At 51.5% G+C, this 22,333-nt stretch overlaps 1 protein-coding gene across 9 annotated transcripts in view; it reads right to left on the bottom strand.

Annotated features, from left to right (window-relative positions):
* Nucleotides 1-22,275, bottom strand: part of PABPC1L (poly(A) binding protein cytoplasmic 1 like) — a 28,510-nt gene extending 6,235 nt beyond the window's left edge. The window contains exons 1-16 of one of the 9 annotated variants that reach the window (XM_070485986.1): nt 21,108-22,275; nt 20,662-20,858; nt 18,606-18,799; nt 14,880-14,995; nt 13,087-13,226; nt 12,831-12,925; nt 10,692-10,829; nt 10,380-10,475; nt 6,287-6,553; nt 5,455-5,539; nt 4,680-4,808; nt 4,059-4,165; nt 3,137-3,230; nt 1,754-1,884; nt 1,199-1,273; nt 661-850 (exon numbers count right to left, since the gene is read on the bottom strand). In XM_070485986.1, coding sequence (XP_070342087.1) covers nt 1,205-1,273; nt 1,754-1,884; nt 3,137-3,230; nt 4,059-4,165; nt 4,680-4,808; nt 5,455-5,539; nt 6,287-6,553; nt 10,380-10,475; nt 10,692-10,829; nt 12,831-12,925; nt 13,087-13,226; nt 14,880-14,995; nt 18,606-18,799; nt 20,662-20,854 — 1,854 coding nt within the window. In that variant the 5' untranslated portion in view covers nt 20,855-20,858; nt 21,108-22,275 and the 3' untranslated portion in view covers nt 661-850; nt 1,199-1,204. The other 8 variants (XM_044748112.2, XM_070485985.1, XM_070485987.1 and 5 more) reach the window with 8 other exon arrangements.
* Between the last annotated feature and the right edge of the window lie 58 nt (nt 22,276-22,333).

Here is a 22,333-nt window from a genome sequence, read left to right as displayed (position 1 = left end):
GACTCGACGGTGAGGCCAGAGGACCGCTTCAGAGCAGGGGGCTGTGCCCCTCCCACTGCCGCCTCTGAAGCAGGCTTGATTCCTGCCTGATTTGAGGCAGGTTTAGTGGTGACATCCAGCCACAACCAACTGACTTTCTCTTCTAGGCCTGCGAGGCAAGTATCTTGTACTAATGAAAACACAGAAGGTGAGACCAGCATAACCTGAAGAGGCTTTTCCTTTCTGTAGGGGAAGGAAATCCTGAGCTGGGAAGGTATCCTAAAGCATTTCTACCAGGGCTCTTTAACTATGTTACACAACCCCTCACTCAGCCGGCCCAGAGCCCAGAAGCAGTTGCTGCTTCCGGGGTGTCTACCTGCCCTACGGTGCTCAAGTCGGCATCAAGATGTAGGCACCAGGAGCTTTAGTTTGTTTTCTCCTTGCTGTGTGATGACAGCCATTTTGTCATCCACTGCACTGTTGGTGGGTGGTCGCGCTCCTTTGGGGCCGTTGCAGACAGTCTTGCTCAGTCCCTGGAGCTCTGTTCCGGTGCACCCACGCTCTGTACTTCAGCGTGCATTTGGGTTTCTGTTCCTTAGAGCCAATCCCAGCTCAGTCAAGTCTATCCTTCATTTGGCCCCACCTCCCTCAGACGCAAGAAGGCCTCCGGGGAGACAAGCCAGAGTTTGCAGCACTTTTAATGCACAACGCAAAAGGTAATAGGCTGGCTGGGTGACCAGCCTTCATTCCACATACAGAGCTCAAGGACAGATACAACCCAACTGGGAAATAAGTTATGGCTCACAGAGCCTTAGAGCCAAGAGCAGGACCACTATTCTCTTGTCAGCCAAGGGCGTGAGGACTCCATTTTCTGGGGATGAAAGGGCAAAAATAAACACCGAGTCTTCGACTAAGAACACAGACTAGGCCAAGCCAGGCCATGCCCTAGGAAAGCCCAACCTATCATGAGTGAGGCCAGGCGGGGCAACTGGCAAGAGGACGCCTCCTTCACTTTGCACGACAGTCAACACTCTTTCCGATCACCGTCTGTCCTCTCCTTTGGTCCTCACAGCCTCCCCCAACTCCTTGGTACCTCAGAGAAAGCCAGTGACACACCACGGTTCTTGGGGAACTTGTGAAAGCCAGTCCCTGCCCAGTTCTTTACAGCTTCTCCTGGGCTCAGCTGCTGCTGTCACCATTCCTCCCACCCCCCACCCACCTGGTTTCAGTGCACATTCACTTTTGTCTGCTCCATGGCCTGGTGTGCCTGCAACACTGCCAAAGCCTCTTCTACCTGCGGGACATGAGTGGGAGGGGCTTAGTGCAGCTGCCTCACCGGGTCCCTGGAGAGCCGCGACCTGCCCTGCCTCAGCGTGCTAGATACAAGGACTCCACTGCCTCCAGAGCATTCCCGGGGAGCCCTCATCTGACTCCCACTTGCACACTCGCATGAGAGAAACCCAGGGTCACCTGGGTACATCAAGACAGATGTACACTGCTGGACAGCTGGGCAAGTCTTAGCCCCTATACTGAGTCAGAACACAGCTCCTTGTACCAAAACCTTGCCTACAGAGCTGCAGAGAATCTGTGGAGGGGCTGAAGTAGCAAGCCCTTAATTAAGGCCTCCCACTCCACCATTCGGCAGGTACTAGCTGGTTTTAGCAAGATAAACTTCATCTGTCCAAGCAGCAGCCAACCAGCTCATGATGAGACGCCTTTGTCCTTAGCTCTCCTCCTGCCCTCTCAGGGCTCCTCCCACCCAGGCTCCACCAACCTTGGCATTGAGGGACTCTGGCGACTCCAGCATGAGCAGCAGCTCCGAGTTGTCGATCTCTAGCAGCATGCCCGTGATCTTACCAGCCAGCTGGGTGTGGACTTCGTAGATAAGGGGGTAGAGACGCTCACCTGTATGGAACAGCCTCTGATGGCTTCTGCTCACACCTGGCTGACCGCCCAGCATACCAGGCACCGTCTTGTGGAATGGAGCAGTGAGCCATCTGCGGTGTCCCAGAACTGCTCCTTCCAGGCTCTGTTACCTCTTTCCCAGCCATAAAGTGGGCACAGCAAACCCCACCTTGGAGGCTAGTTTGCAGAATCAAATTTGATACTATAGTGAAGTAATCTGCACAGGATCTGACACAAAGTTGGTTGCTGTTCATTTTTCAAGAAACGGTTCCAGGTATACACACTGAAATTCTAGACAGGTTATGACAGTGCTGAGTTTTGACTTTTCTAAGGGGTGGCGAGCCACACACACGAGATAAATTTACCTTCCACCATAGGTACTTCTAGCGACAAGGCCTAGTGTCGGTGGTCAGCCCATCTCAGCACTGTGTGGAGAGTCTAGCCAGGATGGGGTGCTGGGGTGCCTTACGTGGGCGTGGGCAAGGTTTTCCCATAAGGAAAGTAAAGATGTTTAAAGGGAACCGCTAATAGAGCCTTCTACCTCCTTTATGCCCATTTAGGATTTTTCTTTGAGGGGGGGGTAGTAAAGTGGCAAAACTCCAGGTGAGCTGAGGAAACAGCGGGATGTTGGCAATGGGGGCCTTCAGAGAAGGGTCTGGAGATCTTGGTGGCCACGAAGAAAAGAACCTGCCAACTAGTAGCAAGCTGGTTCATTCATTTGACAGTTGGTGGCATCCTTTGGCAGGGCCTGTCACAGACATTGGGGATGGAGATGAATTGCACAGGGAATTCAGGGTCCAGCGGGGAACGACATTTATCCACCCAGTGCACACTTACTTCCCACCCCCCTACAAGAGACCCTGGGAGACCGATGAGACGTGGTGACAGCTTCTTCCTACTCAGGAGAGCGTGAGGAGCCTCAACACCCACCTTACAGGCCATTTCCCAGCACAAACCTCACTCCTCCTTCTGGCCCCTGATCTCCCCACATCTAGGGTCTCTCGCAGCCCACGTCAAAGCGATGGAACAGCAGAGCTGGAAGAAACCTCAGGCTCCTCCGGTCTTAAAACTTAAGAGAACAGGGGCCTAGAGAGTAAAGGTGACTAGGGCAACGTCACCCAGCAGGTTGGTCAGCAGCAAAGGTGGACCTTGTCCTCATGTCTGTCTAGCCTCCACTCAGGGTGTTCCCCACCAGGCTAGTCAGCTCTCAACCCGCCTCTTCCTACTCCAAGTAGGGGAACCAGTCACTCACCAATCATCTGCTTTTGCTGGTGCAGTGGTGCAGCGGCCAGCATGGACGCGGTCAGGGGCTCCGGTCCCAGGATACGCACAGCAGGCTCCTGGACCTGCACATGGGTGCCGGAGACACATCCCTTACCCACCACAGACAGGCAGGGCCTCGAAACACTTAACCCTGTGGGGTGAGCACAGGCCTCCAGGAAGACTCTGGAAGACGGGAGCAGGGGGCAAGGTACAGGGTGGGACAGAGTTCCCATCAAGGGCACGGTGGCCTGGACGACAAAGTTACACTGTAATGGGTGTTTTCTGTGATGCCAGGAACCTGTAAAGGTCCCCGATGCTTGTGGTCAAACGAAAGCCACACATTACCTATCACCTTGTGCCAAATAAAGCACTTTTTATCAAGCAGCTTTACGGGCACATCCCCAGCATACTTCTGACCCTTTCACATCTCGGCAGCTTTAGAAGCTTTTTGCTGTTTAAAGGCTACTCTTAGTTTATTTTGCGTGAAATAGTTTGAAGTATTTAGACACTGCAATTCTAGACAGCATATGATAATGCTGAGTTTGAAACTTTCGGTGGGGCAAGGAGATCAATACACAGCCTTTTAATTTAATGACAGTAGATATTCTCAGTTCTGTTTTGCAGATTAATCACGTACTTGCTGCTGAACACATCAATACTGAGGAAATCCAAATTAATTTTGGTAATAACCCTGGCAAAGCAAATCGTGATTAATAAACAAGATGTGATCCTGGCTCCTTTCCCCTTCTGTTAGTAAGGGTGCTCTCTTCTTGATTGTACACGTTAATAAATGAACTTTACCAACCAAGAAAAGAAAGAAAGTCAAGGCCCAGAGAGGGCCACCCCCTTAGCCAAGGTTCTGAGCCAGCCCCCCAGAGCCTGGAGGAAGAGGGCAGCTGGGCCAGCCTTACCTCATGCGTGTTGGGCGTTGCCAAGAAATATCTGTGTGTCGGGAGAGACCTGCCTGGTGTCGAGCATCCTGCCCCACCAGGTCCTGGGGTCTGGGTACCAATGTTGGCTGTAAGAAATAAGCAGGGACATCACGGCCCGGTAGCAACCAAAAGCCATAAAGCATAAATACGAGCGTTCACATAGAGAATCCCCAGCACTGAGTATGGGGCCAGCACACAAATGTGCAAACATCTGCTGAAGGAAGGACCAGCTGTGCTTGGCTTACAGCCCAAACATGTGCCCTGGTTCACAGCTGCCACAGAACTGACTCTGGTTCAGATCTGGTGCTAAGCCCTTGCATGTGTGATCTCATTCACCCTCACAACAAAATAGGGGTACTATTTTCATTGGTACTTTAAAGATGAGGCCATCAGATACAGTAGTTAGCAAGGCCACACAGTTCCTGGGGGACTCTGGAGCTGACACTACTATGCTACATGGCCTCCAGAGTCGCCCTGCTCTCCAAGAGGGAGAGGTCCCCCTGGAGGCCGCTTCTGACTCCCCCCTAGTGCCAACCCAGTGCCAAGCCCCCGCCCCACCCTCCTTGCACGCCCATTCCTCCTGACCCTGCCCACACTCACCCACTCTCTGGGTGTGGGGCACCAGGTATGGCACCTGGGTAGAGGCCTGCCTGACACTGCTGACCTGGGCCAGGGGACGCCGAGACATGGCTGGTGGCCGGACCATGGAGGCAGCTGGAGGGTAGGCAGCTTAAGGTGCAAGAACATGGAGAGAGAAAGGTTGGCGGGGTTGAGAGGATAGGCAGAGTGCACACTGTGCCCTGAAGATTCCAGGGGGAGGAGAGAACGGGAAGAGGAGCTGGAACAGTCACAGCAGGAGGAGGAGTGAGTTTACCTAGTCAGGCAGACCCAGAACTCCAGGGAAGGGGGTGTGGAAAGCCGCAATTACAATGCCAGCTCGTGTCTACCCAGAGCCCCGAGACGCACAGGCATCGTGATCACACCCCTTAGACAGTTTCAGGTCAGGGTGAACTTCACTCTTAGAGAAAGGCCATTCATTGACAATACAGCCAAAAGAGTTGCATTCGCAGCTTTGAGAGCATTTTCAGTCACATATCAGTCAAGCCCGGAGCTAAATGAAGAGAACGGCCACGCTGTGAGCCTTTGTCGGGCTCAGCACTGTGCCTGGTGCTATCCCACATCTCATTCAGGCCCACCTTCAAAAGAGGAAACTGAGACTCAGAGAGGTGAGGTTGCCCACCCAAATTAACACCCTGGGAAGTGGCAGAGCCAGGTTGACCCCAAAGCCCATGCTCTTAACTATGATGTTACACACTGCCCCATGGGGCCCAAACCCCTGGGCCAGGCTGAGGGTGGAAGGGGCTGGGCCACTCACACGAGGGTCTAGGTGGCTGGGCCATCCACCTGGGGGCAGGCTGCCTGGATGGGCTTGAGCCATAGTGCTCAGCCTGGGCTGGAGGCTGCATGGGATAAGACAACCCAGAGTGTGGGATCGCAGCAGGGGAGCTGAGAAACCCCCAGGAACTGCGCTGTCCCCCCGACAGGACTGGTTAGTAAAGATCCACAAAGCTGAAGCTTCCTGCTTCCCATCTCAGGATGTCCATTAACCCTGAGCCTTCCAGGGCAAGATCTCAGGTTCATCCTCGCCCTTTATTATCAGAGCCACTAGCCTAATGATCTGGATAAAATGGTGACACATCCTCCTCTAACTCTGGCCAGCTTAAGCTACTGCTAAAAGGAGTGGGAATGTTCCCATCCCAGAAGGCTTTAATAGCTGATATCTGTCTACTTCCTCTAGGTCACACGAGCTCCTTTCCCAAACCATGCTCCTCAGAACATTAACATCCAGGAGAGATGTCAGCAGACATCCCACCAAAAATGACCATCTACGTCAGGGAAATGCTGCGGGCTCTCTGCTGGTTCTGGAAAGTCATAACATGTCCTGGCATATTAGGGTAGAATGACATATATAAGAAGTCTAGGCTTCTTTTGTTTAATGCATTATTTCCCAAACATATTTGGCCATAGAGACTCTTCTTCAGCAGAATGCTCAGGAATCTGTCTCCGACTGGGGAGTGTTGTTCCACTCCCTTTTACCCATGGGGTTGGAACGGCCTGCCCAGTCTGCCTGGGAGGCTCTCCCTTCCTGCTCTACCTGGCTGCAGGGAAAGCGTGTGGCTGGGCATGCGGGCCAGTCATCACATCACCTGCGCCACGGCGGGCAGGAAGTAGCTGGTGGGCTGCTGGAAGGAGCCCAAGAAGGGGCCGCCCAGGGCCCGCATGGTGGAGAGGCGCTGCATGTACTGGTTGGTAAGGATGGCCTTCCGCTCCTCTTTGCGCTGGGCCAGCGCCACGTACAGTGGCTTGGTGCCGATGATGCGCCCGTTCATCTCTGTCACAGCCTTCGTCGCCTCTTCTGGAGAGGAAAAACACACAAAGCCAAACCCCTTGCTGTGGCCACCCTCTGTCATCACCTAAAAGCAAGACAAGACAAGATCTGCTGGGGGCGGGGAAGGAAGACTCCTGGGGCCTGCTCCCCACCTCCCCCAGGGTCCAGCCCGGCACTGAGCAGGCCCAGGAGAAACAGCGATCAAGGGTGTCCCATCACCCCCATATTTACTGAGGGCCACCGCATGCCAGACACTGGATATGCCTCCTCACGTACAGCCACCTGATCAGGGAGGCTCTGTGACTCCCACTTCAAAGGCAACAAAAGTGAGGCTCAAAAGTGACTTATCCGAGACCCATCCACCTGCTGAGTGAGGGCTGCTCATTGTTTAACAGACCAGGCCCCAGAGTCCGTGAGAGCAGCTACATTTCAGAATATATTTTTCTGTCTAAACTCTGAAAAGAGTTTCCTAAGCTGTGATGGAAAGCTGGCTCCAATTGTTACTGTATCTCCTTCATCAGAGGGGCCATAATGAAGATGGCAGTTAGGACTGGTTAAAATTTAAGGTCAGGCCTGGTTCTACAGCCGGGGCCACAATCTTAAACATTTCAGTTGAGGTCACTATGATGACAACAATGTGCATTTCGGCCACTCCTTGGGTGTTATTCCTTGGGTAGAGTATGAAAAAATTTGAATTTATATTTTTGGTGCTTTATTCTGTTAATTTTCTTTTCAATAGAAATAAAAGTCCTTATTACCATAGGAAAAAAAAAAAGTGACTTGTCCAGGGTCACCCAGCTAGTGGGTCATACATCAGCCAGGACTTGAACCCAGTGCACCTTTCTGGTAAACCTCCATTGCCTCTGTAAGTCACTGAGCCAAGCTCTTCAGGAGCCTGGGGAAGAGGTTCTTAGCCTTTTTATTCAAAGAACCTTTCTATTTTGGAATAACTTTAGGTTTATAGAAAAGTTGCAAAATTAGTATGGAGTTGCTATGTATCTTTCACCAGCTTGCCCCAATGTTAACATGGTACATTTGTCAAAACTACGATATTAACATTGAGACAATACTGTTATTATCTACAGTATTAGCCACAATGCTATTAACTGAACTGCAGGTTGCACTTGGATTTCACTAGTTTCTCTAACATTTTTCTATTCCAGGATCCAATCCACATTGCATTTACGGTTCTTAATCTTTTTTAGGGTAAAGACACTGGCCTGGCTCACACGCTCCATGGGACTTGAGCTGAGAGAATTTTTAAGCCCGCTCTGTGAGAGCCCTCTCTGTGAGAGCCCATGCTGTGCATCAGGGATCGTCCACATGCACTCTGCCGCCCGTTCGTACAGGGCCTTACCCTGCAGGTTTGCACACGCCCTCAGGGAGGTCAAGGGATAGAATTCAAGGGGCCCGGGAATTTGATGGGGAAAAAAAATGACATCTTTATTTTCACACTACCATTTCCTTCTATTTTGAATGGAGGCAACAAAATTATCATAGTACTACTAGCCATGCTTAGGGCTTTGTCAGGAAGAGAAAGCAAGAATTTTCATATCACATTAATTACTGCTGATCTCAAAATATCATTTATGCTAACTGCTCCTTCACAAGATCTTATAGTTTGATGCATTCATGAAGAAGCATATACTGCTGTCACCTTAGTATTTTGATAATTATATTTCAGTACAACTGTTCTTTGTAACCCCATGAATTTTCTTTTATGCATTTAAACAAGCTCAGAAGGAAGGGTCCATAAGCTTCATCAGACAGCCAAATTTTCTCAGTGCAAAAATATTTGTCTTAAGGTAACAAGAACTTCTATTAGGCAGTAAAAAAAAAAAAAAAAAAAAAAAGGATTGAGGGGCCAGCTCAGTGGCATAGTGGTTAAGTTCACAAGCTTCACTTTGGCGGCCTGGGCTTCACAGATTTGGTTCCCAGGCATGGACCTACACACCACTCATCAAGCCATGCTGTGGCGGCATCCCACATACAAAATAGAGGAAGATCGGCATAGATGTTAGCTCAGCAACGATCTCCTCAAGCAAAAAGAGGAGCACTGGCAATGGATGTTAGCTCGGGGCCAATCTTCTCACCAAAAAAATAAAATAAAATTAGTACAACACTTATGCAGAGTTTACTATGAACTTGACAGTGTTGTAAGCAACTTTATATACATTAACTCATTTAATTTTCACATTTACTATATTTTAGCTAAAATAGAAAATATGTTAAATTATATAATATATACTTATATAACAACCCCATTTATAACCTGTTTGGTCAATTAACAAAATACTGTGCCTCAACTCTAAGCAATCCAGATTTTTACAGTTTCCTTCATCAAGGGGTCCTCACAGAGGTTAGTGAATCTCTTGAAATTACATGTAATGTGTGAGAGTCATCAGAAGAGTCATTATTTCACTCCTTATTGTGGGCAGGTGCTCCACATGCGGGCTCTTTAGCTCCCAGGACATCTCCAGAGGTAGGTACTGTTGCTCCCATTTTACAGATGGGCAAACAGTGTCTAAAAGGCAAAGTCACTTCCTTCAGGTTCCAAGCTAGTTAATGGTAGCACTGGGCTTTAGACTTAGTTCTGATTAACTTTAAAATCTCAGCTTTCAACCACAATACCGCACCAAGTATGCATTTGCCAGGAAAGAGGGCCATGGCTTTTTAGGATCTTTAATCAAATTTACCGATGCTTAATTTACATGTCCCACAGTTTTCTGTCACATTTTTTCCAAAAGGTCCTTAATTCAAAAACTGTTAGAACCTCTTCCCCAAAGACCAGGCTCCCTGGAGGACATTGAAAATTGGATTCAACAGGCAAAGCACTTCCAGACCACTTCCTGAGAACCCAGCCATCACCTCACGGGGGCAGGTCCCCAGCCCCATCGCCTGCACCGATTTCTTTGGAAAGTTCCTCATTCCCACCTGCAGCGCCCTACCTCCTCACACCCAACTCAAATGCTGCTGCCACTGCCACTTCTTACAGGAAGCCCTCCTTCTAGTTGCACAGCTAACCAAAGCTCCGCCTCCAATACTTACCCCCAACACACGCACCTTACAATCTATTTTAGTGATGTGTCTAACTTCCCCACTAGACTATAAGCTACTCAGAGGCAACGACCACGTCTGATTTGTCCCTGTGTGCGTCCCACAGGGCCTGGTAAAACAGCAGGTGCTTAAGGATGGCATGAATGAACACTGGGTTATCATAAAATCATCTGGAGCTTTTGAAAATAAAATGCCCGGGCCTTACTCTCAGAGCTACAATTTGTCCAACTCAGCTGTCTGTATTACGAGCTCCCAGGGGATTTTAATAAGCCAGGGTTGAGGACCATCCAAAGCAATACCAACACCCTCAGCTTATAGATGAGACTCAAGACAGCTGCTCAAGGTCACAGAGCTACTGAGTAGAACAGCCAATCGTCACACCTCAGGTGCTAAGAAGGCTGGGCACACAGTGGGTGCTCAGTAAATGGGGAAGAATCAAGCAAGAATGATGCATCCCGACCCTCTCACTTTCCAGTTGGGGAAACTGAGGCCCAGAAGGGATTATGTCACCAGCCAAGGTCAGACAACAAAAGTCAATGGAAATTCTGAGACATGAATTTCTGGAATCTGGCATACAGTAGGCACTCAATAAATGCTTGTTGAATGAACCAAGGTTACAGTGAACCCCAATAAGGCCAGTTGTGTGACTGGGACTGTATTTCTAACCTCTTCCCATCCACCCAGACAAGGCTGCAGATGGACAAGCTCCAATGGGGTCAGACACAGCCCCCAAACTCCAAAAGGAGTCATCACCAGCTCCGTGGAAGCCATGGTGGGGGAAGGGCGGGGTGTGCAGGGACTGAGAGGATGGAGGGAAAGGCTGTCTACCCGCTGCAGGCGCCCCCAGCCCTCACCTTGGCACTGGTAATCACTCCGTAAGGAGAGAACTCTTTCCTGAGTTTCTCATCATCGATGGAGTCATCCAGGTTCTTCACATACAAGTTCACGCCCTGGAAGGAAAGGACACTGGAGATGTGCCCCTTCCCTTCCAGGCCCACACAGCTTGGGGGGTAGGGGACCGTCCCCTGGAAGCTGCAGCACCCCCGCAATCCTTAAAGCCAAGTTCTCAGAAGTGGCGATTGCAAGAGGAAGGAGTCCCATTCAGGGCCCTCCACACACAGATGCTGTCCCACAGAAGACCTGCCACCCGGAAGCCTGACCCTCACCTGGCAGCGGTTCAGCCGGTCCTGCTTCGTGTGCTCAAACCTGCGCTTCAGCTCATTCTGCCGCTCCCCCCGCTTCTGGGCCCGGCCCACGTAGAGCAGCCGCCCACTCACCTGCATCCCGTTCATGTCCATCACAGCCTGTGCAGAGGGAGGCAGCCGGAGTACCTGGTAAGCACCGCATGAGGCCCTGGCCTCCAGTCCCATCTTTTGGGCCTAGAGGAGGCCACTTGCCAGCCAGGCTGGCCATGTTAGCTGAGAATAATTAGTACCAGGATAAAGGCCATTTAAAGTGAATCCACTTTTAAAAAACACAAGACAAAATTTCAGAGTAAACTGTAGACTAAAAAAATTTGATTCGGGCTCTACTTTAAAAAGTGAAATTGAGGGCCGGCCCCCTAGCAGAGCAGTTAAGTTCACCTGCTCCGCTTGGGCAGCCTAGGGTTTCCCCGGTTCGGATCCTGGGCGTGGACATGGCACCGCTCATCAAATCATGCTGAGGCAGCATCTCACATGCGACAACTAGAAGGACCACAACTACAATTTACAACTATGTACTGGGGGACTTCGGGGAGAAGAAGAAGAAAAAGAAAGTGAAATTGAAATGTGCCAGGTTTTCCATATTTAACATTTAGGTTCCCACTGTAACTATACACTGAGTATCTGAACAAAGCAACAAGCATAATTCTTTCAAGATGGCCTGACAGCAGAATCAACATTTTTCACTTCATGTTGGATTTCACAGCACAAAGAAGCCTTTTTGCTAAGTATGAGGGCTTTAGTTTTTTTAGAGACATTTGTCTTAACCCTTTGATGTTTCTTTTCTTCAATTAAGCGGCCTAAGCTTGCCAGATCCTAAATTGTCAGTGGCTTTGACTGTATGAAATCCCATATCTTCTGCAAGATGTGCAACCTTTCTCTGCCATCCATTTATACCGAACTTAACGTGCATCGACTTATTTGCAAAAATCAGCAAAAGGCAGACCATGTGTGTACTGACTCAGTGGGTCAGATTAGACACTGGTGTTAGGTGGGGAGAAATGTTTGAAAGGGAACTTTTTAAGTAGTCAGTTCATTAGTAAATATTTTCACATAATGAAGACTTTTGCGTCCCTATCCAAATATGCAAATGTATGCAAATGTATGTAAATATACCCTGGGGACCCAGAAACTGCCTGTTGTACATCAGTCTGAAAGGTCATTACTGCAGTCTCTAAGACCCTGGAGTCTAGGGACCCCTGCAGTGTCACCCATCTACTCTACTTCAGCTTGTCATTTTACAGTTGGGGAAACCAAAGCCTAGAGAGAGGGCAGGCCTTGTCCAAGGACACACAAGAGGTTACCTTTCAAAGGAGCTGTTTACTTAAGAACTAAACTTTAGAGTCAGAAGGAGCTGGTCCTAATCCCAGGGATCTCTCTCACTAGCTATAGCCTTGTGGAACCTGAGGATAACAACAGAGCCCACACTGGTGGGAGCAGAGATGAGAACGTATGGAAAACCCGTAGCGTGGTGCCTGGCTCAGTGAGAAGTGGCTGCTATCAAGATGGCACCAGGATCCAGGTCTCCAGCCAGAATCCACCACGGGCTGAGATCTTCCACATCCGGTGATCTTAATGAGGCAGCAGCCATGGAAAGAACTTTATGGTGCAAGGCCAAAGATGACACTATTACAGCTTTGTCACTAACTGTGTGACCTTGTACCATTCACTTGTCCAGCAAGTATGTATCTGGTACCTACTGACAGGTATGACACTAGCCTAAAGAGCAGGAGAAGGGAAGTGTTCTGAGAAAACAGCATTTGCGAAGGCCTAGAAGCAAGAAATAACATGGCACTTCCCTCCCGGGCCTCAATCCCACCATCAGTGCAAGAAGAGGGTAGTGGCTGTCTCAAAGGCCCTTCTACCTCCCGTGTGCAGGAATCTATGAAAAGAAGCCAGCCTCAGGGTTTGAAAGAAACCAAAGGCAGCTGACGCCTTCTGCCTCCACCACAGGCAGGAAGGGCTCTGGCTCATGTGAGCCCAGGCTGGGAAGGGACTTTCTTTTCCTCCATGGGCAGCTGGAGCCCCCTGCTCCTGAACTCCCTTCTTCCTAGCCCTGGCTCAGCACCTCCTCCATGAAACAGGGCCATCAGGGGCTCCTACCTTCTGGGCTTCCTCATGCTTCTCAAAGTTGACAAAGCCAAAGCCCCGGGAGTGGCCGCTGTCATCCCTCATCACCTTCACACTCAGCATCTTCCCTGGGAAGGGCCGACCCGGCTCAAAGGGGAGTTTGGGAAGCCCCAAGAGGTCCCCCTCCCTTCCCACAAGTCCTTGGGAAGCCCAGGAGGGCCCCTCCTCCCAGCCCGACCTGGAAGTAGAAGAGAAAGTGATCCCCTCCGCCCTTGGGGAACATGCCCACCAAACTGGGAGAACAGATCCTGCAGGCCCCGCTCGTCCACGTCCCCCGGGAGGTTCTTCACATAGATGTTGGTGAACGCCGTGGCCCGGGCCCCCAGCTCCGCCTCTCGCTCCCGTCGGGATTTGAAGTGGCCAACGAAGCTGTGGACACACCGACAGGGTAGGCAGCTGCCAGTCACTAGCCACCCCCATCTCAACCCCGGCCCACCCAGGAACCCTGGGCCACTGGGCTCAGGTGCCGCCCACCTCCAGGCCTCTGTATCGGTCATCAGGACACTGGACAGGGCAATACAGTCATGCACCGCATAACGACGTTTCAGTCAACGACAGACCACATATACAACATGGTCGCATAAGATCAGTACCGCATAGCCTGGGTGTGTAGTAGGCTATACCATCCAGGTTTGTGTAAGTGCACCCTATGTTGTTCCCACACCAAGAAAATCTCAAAACAACGCATTTCTCAGAACGTAGCCCTGTTGTTAGGCAACGCGGGACGGTTCTCCTTAGATGGAATTCGCCTAAGGGCTGACCACCTCCAACAACCAGGATTCTACATTCCAGCATAAGGTGAACAAGACTTCATTCTTGTGGCAAATTCACAGGGAACTCCTACCATACACCAGGCAGCAGAGTGCACAGGAGATAAGAGCATGAACTTGGGAGTCACACAGACAAGGGCTTGACTCCTTGCTCTGCAGTTGCCTAGCTGTGTGACCCTGGGCAAGTTACTTAACCTCTCTGAGCCTCCATCTTCATTTCTGTAAAACTGAAGATTAAACTCACATCACGGGCATTTGCTTATTCAGTTAACATGTACTGGGGCCACTCGGGAAGCCGTGGTGAGAGAACGAGACATGGTCCATGCCGGTGCTGCTATGGAGGGAGGGACTGAAATTATTTAAATACAATATTAATTAAAAAAATTGTAATTTCAAAGTACATGTAAACACATCTAGGAAAGCATCCTAGATTAAGGGGGAAAAAAGAAGCAAGCCTAAGAAAATTGGTGGTATCTAGAGCGCACTTCGCACAAACAGGTTGTAGCTGGCACTAAAAAATGGAAGGAAACTGAGTGGCGAAGGTAAAACATAAGCAAATTGTCGCTCACAAACATGACATCCTCCTGAGAATCAGGACAAGCCTGCCAAGGTTCAGTCTCGTTGACAGGAGCCGCCCCAGGAAACCCTGGACAAAAGGATCCTGAGGGCCTCTCCCGGCTCAGAGCATCTGACGCTCCCCAGTGCTGAGCCCGGGGCTGGGCCAGCAGATGGGCAGACTCAGAACCGGGGGAGGGGAGCTGCCAGGGCGCCCTCTCCCGAGCGTCTGCATCTCAATTGTCCCATCTGTGAAGTGGGGACGATGCCAAACTTAAACGCACGAAGATGGCAGGCGAGGCATATGGCTACTTCCCTTCCTATCCCAAACTCCCGTGAAACAACACAAAAGGCTTAAGAAAAAAATTCACAGCCATGCTGAGAAGGCTGGAAAACAGACGACCCCGCTGAGTCCACTGAGGATCTGACGTTAGCTGCAGCTGCTAGAACGTCAACGTCATCACGTCACTGACGACGCAGAACCCCCTCTAACGCGTAGCAGCAGCCCCATTTTGACCTGAATAAAGGGAGCCCCGGTGAGATCGAGCGACTCGTCCAGGGTCACACCAGCAGGAGGAATGCCGGCTGCTGCCCAGGGCCTGGGGCGCACTAGATGGTGGGGGGTAGCATCAGGCCCCCGTTGCTGGCGTCACGATCTGTCCCCCAGCGTCGGCCCCAGCCCACGTCCCACACTCACACTTTGCGGTCATTCAGCAGCATCCCGTTCATGGTGCTGATGGCCTGCTGCGCAGCCTCATGGGTCTCAAAATGGACAAAGCCAAAGCCTCGGGAGCCGTGATCGTCACACACCACCTGGGCCACAGGGAAGAAGGACAGGGAGAGCACCCGACTGGAGGGTCACGCAGAAAGGATGGGAGAGATGCCGACTGACGTCTGAGTGCCTGCTCTCAGATATTATCACAGATGTTATACCCATCACAGATATTATTATCTGTGAAGTATCCTATGTCACACAACAGTCCCATTTTCGAGATGGGAAAGTAAGGCTCAGAGAGGTCAATCTACTGCCTTAGAATCACACAGTAAGGAAGGATAAAGTCCCCAAATTGAACACAGCTCTCATTTATACCGTAGACCAGCTTTTAACTATCTTCCTAAAGTGATGGGCACAAGGATTAGATTCACACCCCCATTCCTGAGTCCTTTTTTCTAACAGGAATTAGAAACAACCTGAGTATCCATCAAGAGGAGACTGGTCGAGCAAGTTACAGTGCATTCACACTAGGCTACTGCTTGTGCACAGCTGAAAAGGACACGGTAGATTACACAGCTGACAGGGAGTTATCTGTAAGGCATAGTTAAGCGAAAAAAATCAAGTCCAGTTGGGTTCAAGTGGGCATCTAGACAGGGAAAACTTTACACAGACACACAAAACCGTTAATAACAATTCTTTCTGGGGACTTGGGTTGAAAGGGACAGAACCTTCTTTGTCACTTTATTCGTCTCCACATGGTTTAAACTTTACCAATTCATGTATTCTTTCAACAACAAATTCATTTCAATTTTTTAAAAGACCCACAGGGGCCGGCCCGGTGGCGCAGCGGTTAAGTTCGCACGTTCTGCTTCGGGTGCCTGGGGTTCACCAGTTCAGATCCCACGTGCGGACATGGCACCGGTTGGCAAGCCATGCTGTGGTAGGCGTCCCACATAGAAAGTAGAGGAAGATGGGCACGGATGTTAGCTCAGGGCCAATCTTCCTCAAAAAGAAAAAAGACCCACAAACATCCTACCCCCACTCTGTAAGCCTCCAGATTCAAGTTAGGAGGACAGAGCTTGAGAACAGGAAAGATCTTCAGGCCACGTAGCTCCCATCCCTCTGGCTGAACTTGTACTAAGAGCACTGAGGCCCATTCCAAGCTGTCCACAGCTCCACCCATCCCCGCAGCCACCGCCCCAGCTCAGCAGCATTCTCTGCTTGGATGACCACCCCAGCCTCCCAACCCAGCTTCCAGGCTGAGCACTAGGATGCTTTTCCTAAAATGTAATTGTGACCACGAGCCTTTGTGACAAACCTCCAGGAGCTCCTCCTACCCACAGAACTCTATCAGCTGGGCACTGAGGCTCTCCACTCGGCCCTGCACAAGTCCTGCTTCCAAATCCACACACCCCTCTACCTCTCCAGCCCCAAGTAGGGTCCCTTCCACTTTCAACTCAAGCCCCAGCTCTTCCATTCAGATTTCATCACATTGGCGGGGCCCCCACTCTGGGCCAAGCATGGCTAAGGGCATCACACACTTATCTTGTTATATTTGCTATTGGAACCCTTCCAGGCAATTCTTAACCTGAGTCTCAGCTGCCTGATTGGGGAAAATGGGAATAAATGACTTGTCCAAGGTCAGCCAGCCAGCAGAGGTAACTTTTTGGTTATTGCCATTTACTTACTTATTACCACTTAGATGCTTAACAGGGTGCCAGGTACCCTTTCAAGGGCTATACACGTTGTAAAGATCACCTGAGTTAATATACATTCACAATGACCCTGTGCGGTAGGTTCTACCACTGTCCCCTTTTAGAGGAAAGTGAAGCACAGAGAAGTTAACTGGCCCAAGGTCACACTGCCAGGAAGTGGAAGAGGCAGGACCGGAACCCAGGGCGTTTGCCCTGACCGATGGCATCACGCAGCCTCTCTGCTCAGTGGCTTGGCTGGGCTTCGCGCTCCGGTGGCCTGACTCCAGGTCTAGCGCTCTTCCCTCCGTGCTACAGAAAACTTTCTTAGCAGCCACGTGGCCCTCTCTTTCCTGGGCCTTTCCCTCAGAGCCCACTTCTGGCTAGTCCTAAAAGTCTCACCATCTCCAAGTAGCCTGAGAGCTCTGCGGGGAGGGACCACATCGAACACCTTATGTCTAACCGGGCTCACGACAGGGCCTCATGAGATTGCCTGAGCCACACAGGGCTTTCTGTCCAACCCTCAGCGGCCCAGAGGAAGCCTCGAGGCCCGGATAATGGGACGAGACACTCTTCCCTGTTAAGTTAGCTTCAACTAGGCTGATAGACTCATTGGTCCAAATCCTGGCTCGGGCACTTACCTCCTACCCCCACGTAACAACACACAACCACAGACAAGTGACGCCTGCTCTGAGCCTCTCTGCCCTCAAATGTAACTCAGGGATCCTCCTGTTTACATCTTAAGGGGCTGTTTAGGAAATTCAGTGGGGTCATTTATGCAGAAAGCCCGGCGCATAGAAAGTACGTGATAAACATGCTGTTATTATTATAAGAACTCACCACACAGGTCAGACTTTCTCTCTTAGATCCTCAAAGACAGGAAACAGCCCGTGCTGTTTCTCTATCATGGTGAGCCCTTACCAGCTACCGTACCACCTTGAGTATGTCTGCTCCGCTCCGCTGAGAATTTAAGGGCTGTGCCTGGCACACAGTAGGACTCAAGGAAGAGTTCTAACACTGAGGCCGCCATCACTCCCCCAACCCTCCCCAGAAGGGTAGTCAGCAGGGTAACTGACCGCTGTCTTCATAAAATCTTGGGGCAAAACATTCAGGTTTAAGCCCTCTGTCAGGACTGACTGACCTGCTTTCTGACTTCTCATCCTCAAGATCCTCATCTATGAGGTCAGAGAAATGACCAGAGCCCTTCTCCAATGATAATACAGCCATACGCTCAACAAATATTTATTGAGCACCTACTGTGTGTCACATCTCATTCTAGGTACTGGGATGCAATGGGGAATAAGAACAAGGTCTCTTATGGCACTTACATTCTATTATAAGAGAAATCTTCAAAACAAAGGATGGCCACGATGGCCTGAATTAACGGCCTTCCTGGGTCCACGTCCTTTCTCCTACAATTTCTACTGTCTTCTCACTCCGAGTCTGGGCTGGTCTTGTGCGACTTGCTTTGGCCAACAGAATGCACTGGAAGTGATGGTGTGCCAGTTCTGAGCTTAGATGTCAGGAGGCCTGGTGAGCTTTCACTCTGTCTCCTGGGACCCTGCCATTGCCATGAGAATAGCCTGGGCTAGCTGCTGGAGGATGAAAGACCACGGGGAGGAAAGCCAAGCTCTTCCAGCTGAAAGCCATCTCTCCCCTAGACGGAGAGCCTTCCAGCTCTCAGTGGGCATATGAAGGTGGCCAGCCAAGACCAGAACTGCCCAGCCGATCTCAGCCCAAATGGCCAACTGCACAACTATGAGCTAAATAAATGGTGGTTGTTGATAGCTCCTAAGTTTTAGGGTGGTTACACAGCAAGAGCTGACTGATAGACCCATGACCTCTGATCGTTCTATGACAATAAAAATGAAACAATAACTACCATTCAAGTGCTTGCTGAACCTGGAGATTTACAGAAAACAGCTTGTGAACCATCAAGTGAGGTATTGCTTGGCATCCATCTACCACACAGGTATTCGACACAGAACCCCCAGCCCCTGCCAAGAGGCACACCCACCTTGCAGGAGAGGATGTTCCCAAAGGTGGAGAAGGTGTCATATAAGGCCTTGTTGTCGATGGAGTCCTCCAAGTTCTTGATGAAGACGTTGCCCACACCCGACTTGCGAAGTCCTGGGTCTCGCTGGGACCACATGATGCGGATGGGCTGGCCTTTGATCACCTCAAAGTTCATTGTGTCCAGTGCCCGCTCCGCTGGACAGGAGGAGGAGGAGGGAAAGGAGCAAGCTATGAGGATTTTCTTTTCAGGAGGGATAAGCAGAAAGAACTAACATGTACGGCGCTCCTCCTGCCTCCCAGTTAGGGTCTCATTCAACGCCTCACCACAGCCACAGAAGGATGGATTCCTCTCCCCATTTCACAGAAGGGAAAACTGAGGCTCAGAAAGGCGCAAGATCAGTGGCAGAGCCAGGCCTACGGTGGTCTCTAAAGCACACTGTGCAAACAAATATGTGAAGGAGGATCCGCGTGACAAGCGGCAGCAGCAGTTTGAGGAAACTGAAGCTGAAAGGCGCTGAGCCAGAGCTGAGGTTTGGGGGAAGCTAACATCACCTCTCTGAGCCTGTTTCTTCACCTGTAGAGTGGAGATGGTAAAGTATTACCCACCTTTCCACATCTAACAAGGGGAGATAATACCATCCGCCTCCAGGCTGTCAGACGGGATGGAAATTAAGTAAGGTATGCAAGCTGCCTTATACTTTGTGCCTGGCACAAAATAGGTGTCTGGTAAATGATGGTGTGTCTGAAGACGGCAAGCCTATGTCTGTCCCCCTCCCCGGTCATATGCTGTTCCCTGCTTCAGGGCCTCCTCTAGTTTCAGAGGCATGGAAGGGAACCGTGGAGAACTCAGTGGGGCAAGCTTCAGGAAGTCTGGGTTTTCCATCTAGTCCTGCCATAAACACCCAGGGGCAAAATTCTTCTCTTTTCTGGAGCTCAGGTTCCCCATCTCTGAAGTCTGGCAAAAAGGTGAGGTCGTGCAGGGCTTGGAGGAAGACGAAGAGGCAGTGGGCAGCTAAAGCAAAGGGGAAGGCTCCCTGGAAGGCAGCTCAGCCACCTGCGGGGAAACAGGCAGAACCACCCCAGCAAACCCCCGGCTCAGGGACCCTCCCCATCCACCTGCAAGACCCAGAGCAAGGGCACCTCTTTTGAACTTGGCTGGGGCAGGGCTTTGGGTTAAATTTGTCAAGTCTTACACCTGAACATCACAGTTACTGTTATTTTTCTTAGGTTACCACTTATTGGGTGCTTACAGTGTACCAGATGATTCTGGAGATACTTCCCACAGTTCTCCACTCCTTCCACGCTATTGGGGAGTAAGCCTTAGCCCCATTTTACAGACCAAGAGCCGCCAAGTGTGAAATCTTGCTCAAGCTCATACCCTAGTGGCAGAGCTCCAGCAAACCACGGTGCCCTTAATCTTTATCCTCTCCACTCTGAACAGAAGTGCAGACACACCCTCCTGGCAAGCTGTAACCAATACGATCATCTCTGAGGAATCAGTTTTAGAGCCTGGCCTGCAGGAGGCTTTTTAGGGCTCCCCAGAGGGAAGCGCCTGATGCAGACCTCAGGTCTCGCGCCAGGAAAGGAGGAAGCTCAAGGCCAAGCTCTCCTGGCTTGCCCACTCATCACCTGTGTCCCCTCTGGCATCTTCCTCACCGGTGCTTTGAATTTCTCATCTTCCCAACCACTCTCTAAGGCAGGTACGGTCCTCATCTTTCAGACAGGCAACTGAAGCTCAGAATGGTTCAGTAATCTGCTCAAAGTCACACAGCTGCCGGTTTGCTAATCCCAGGTCTGCCTGACCCCAAAGCCCTTGGCTGTTTTCACTCAGCCTTATTAACACTCTCCTCTGTAAAACGGAGCAGCAGTGAAACACAGTAGGAGCACACTAATTGCTAGTTCCTTTCTAGGGGCTTCTCAGGGGCAGGACCCCTTCCAACGCCCTGTATCTCTGGGCCTCAGTTTCCCTGGCTGCAAAATGGAAGATGCAGGAGCAGCTAGGGATGAAAGCGTGGGTGGCCGAGATGCCGGCCGTCCCTCCCTCCCCGGGGACTCACCGTCGGCCGGCTGCTGGAAGTTGATATAGGCGTAACCCAGCGAGCGGCGGGTGGCCACGTCGCGGCACACGCGGATGGACAGGATGGGGCCGGCGGGCGAGAACTTCTCGTAGAGCATGGCCTCGGTCACGTCGGGGTGCAGGTCGCCCACGTAGAGCGAGGCGAGCGGGTAGCCCGCGCCGCTGGCGTTCATGATGCTGGGGCCGCGGGGAAACCAGGCGCCGGTCCGCGCGCGGCCCCGCGCTCGGCGCCCGCCTGCGCTCGCCCTCCCTGGCGGCCCCCTCCCTTTACCGCCCCCGCCGCCCCGCGCGCCAATCGCGGGCGCGCATGGGCCCGCCCCGGGTCTCCGCCCTTCCCCGAGCCCCACCTGGGACCCCTCAGCCTTCTAGAAGCCTCAGGTGGGGGGCATGTCGGACCCTGCCTGGGGAGGCGCGGAGAGCCCTCACCTGGCCTCGGGTGGGCGGCGGAGCTGAGCGCTCTCCGACAGTTCAGAGGGCGGGGCCTGGGACGGCAGAGCTGGGTTCTCATCCCGGCTATGTCATCGCCTTTCTGGGCCCAATTCCCTTCTCAGTAAAACCGGGACGACGCCCTCTTCGCAAGGATTAAAGGAGCGGTGCGTCCTGTGCGTGCTTCACAGACAGACGGGAGGGCTCCGAGCCTGACACCCAGTCTCAAAGCTTGTGCACCTTGCCTCCTGAAAGGAGTCTTTTTCTCATTAAGACAGCCCGGTCCCACCCTTCTGGAACCAGCTTTGTGACCTGGGACTGAAGGCTCCACGTGTGAGTCTGAGACCACTAAGGACTTCTCTGACCCTAGCTCTTATACTGCCAGACCTTTCCGTGGGATATTCCCCGCCCACCTCTTTCTCCTGACTAAGCCATTCTACCAGGAAGGTTCACCAAGTCACTCCATGGGAACAGCAGGGACCTAACAGGAGAACAAGGCCATGACGGTGCCCCAGGCTGAGCGCAAGACCCTTCTGTCAATTGAATTCGCAGCCTCAATCTGTGGTGTGGCGCCATTCTTGAGAAATTCCCATTCACTGTGGACCAGTGCTCCACCACCTGGCCTCCCACAGGGCCTCTCCTGGTCTCCCTGCTGCCACAAAGCAGGGAGATTCCCGCTGACCTTTGGTTGGGTGTGACTCGACCGCTCCAACAGCTCCGGAACCGCGGGCAGGAACTAATCTGGCTGTCCACCCTCACAGCAGCAAGAAAGCACCACCCAAGTCTAACCTTGAGCTAAAACACTCCCCTCTCCTGATTTTCTCCCTCCTGTGGCAGTGTGGACATCTTTAGACAGGGGCAAATCCCACGAGGAAGTGCGGTGCTCCAGGCAGGCACCATAAACAGTGTCAGGACAGACGGCAGAGGCCGGCAGGCCCTCGAAGACCACCAGGCCTTATGCAGCCATCTCTCACTGGCTTGGTGACATCTCAGGCTTAAAGAGGGGGTAGGGGGTCTTTGAGTGGGAAGCAAAGTAACTGGCCTTACCAAATATGAGAAGCCACAAAAGAGGACCTAACACCTGGATGCCTTGTGCTGGAAGGTGGAGAGGCTGTTAATGTAATTTCTTCCCCTTTGCAACACCCTGACTTCTGGTTCTAAAGGAGGAAGTAAGAACTGTTGCCTACTTTTAAGAGTAGAGCCAAAAATAACTGTGATCAGAATAG

The sequence above is a fragment of the Equus asinus genome, chromosome 15 (assembly GCF_041296235.1).
Source record: "Equus asinus isolate D_3611 breed Donkey chromosome 15, EquAss-T2T_v2, whole genome shotgun sequence".
Taxonomy (NCBI): Eukaryota; Metazoa; Chordata; class Mammalia; order Perissodactyla; family Equidae; genus Equus; species Equus asinus.
This window is presented reverse-complemented; position numbering and strand designations above follow the sequence as displayed.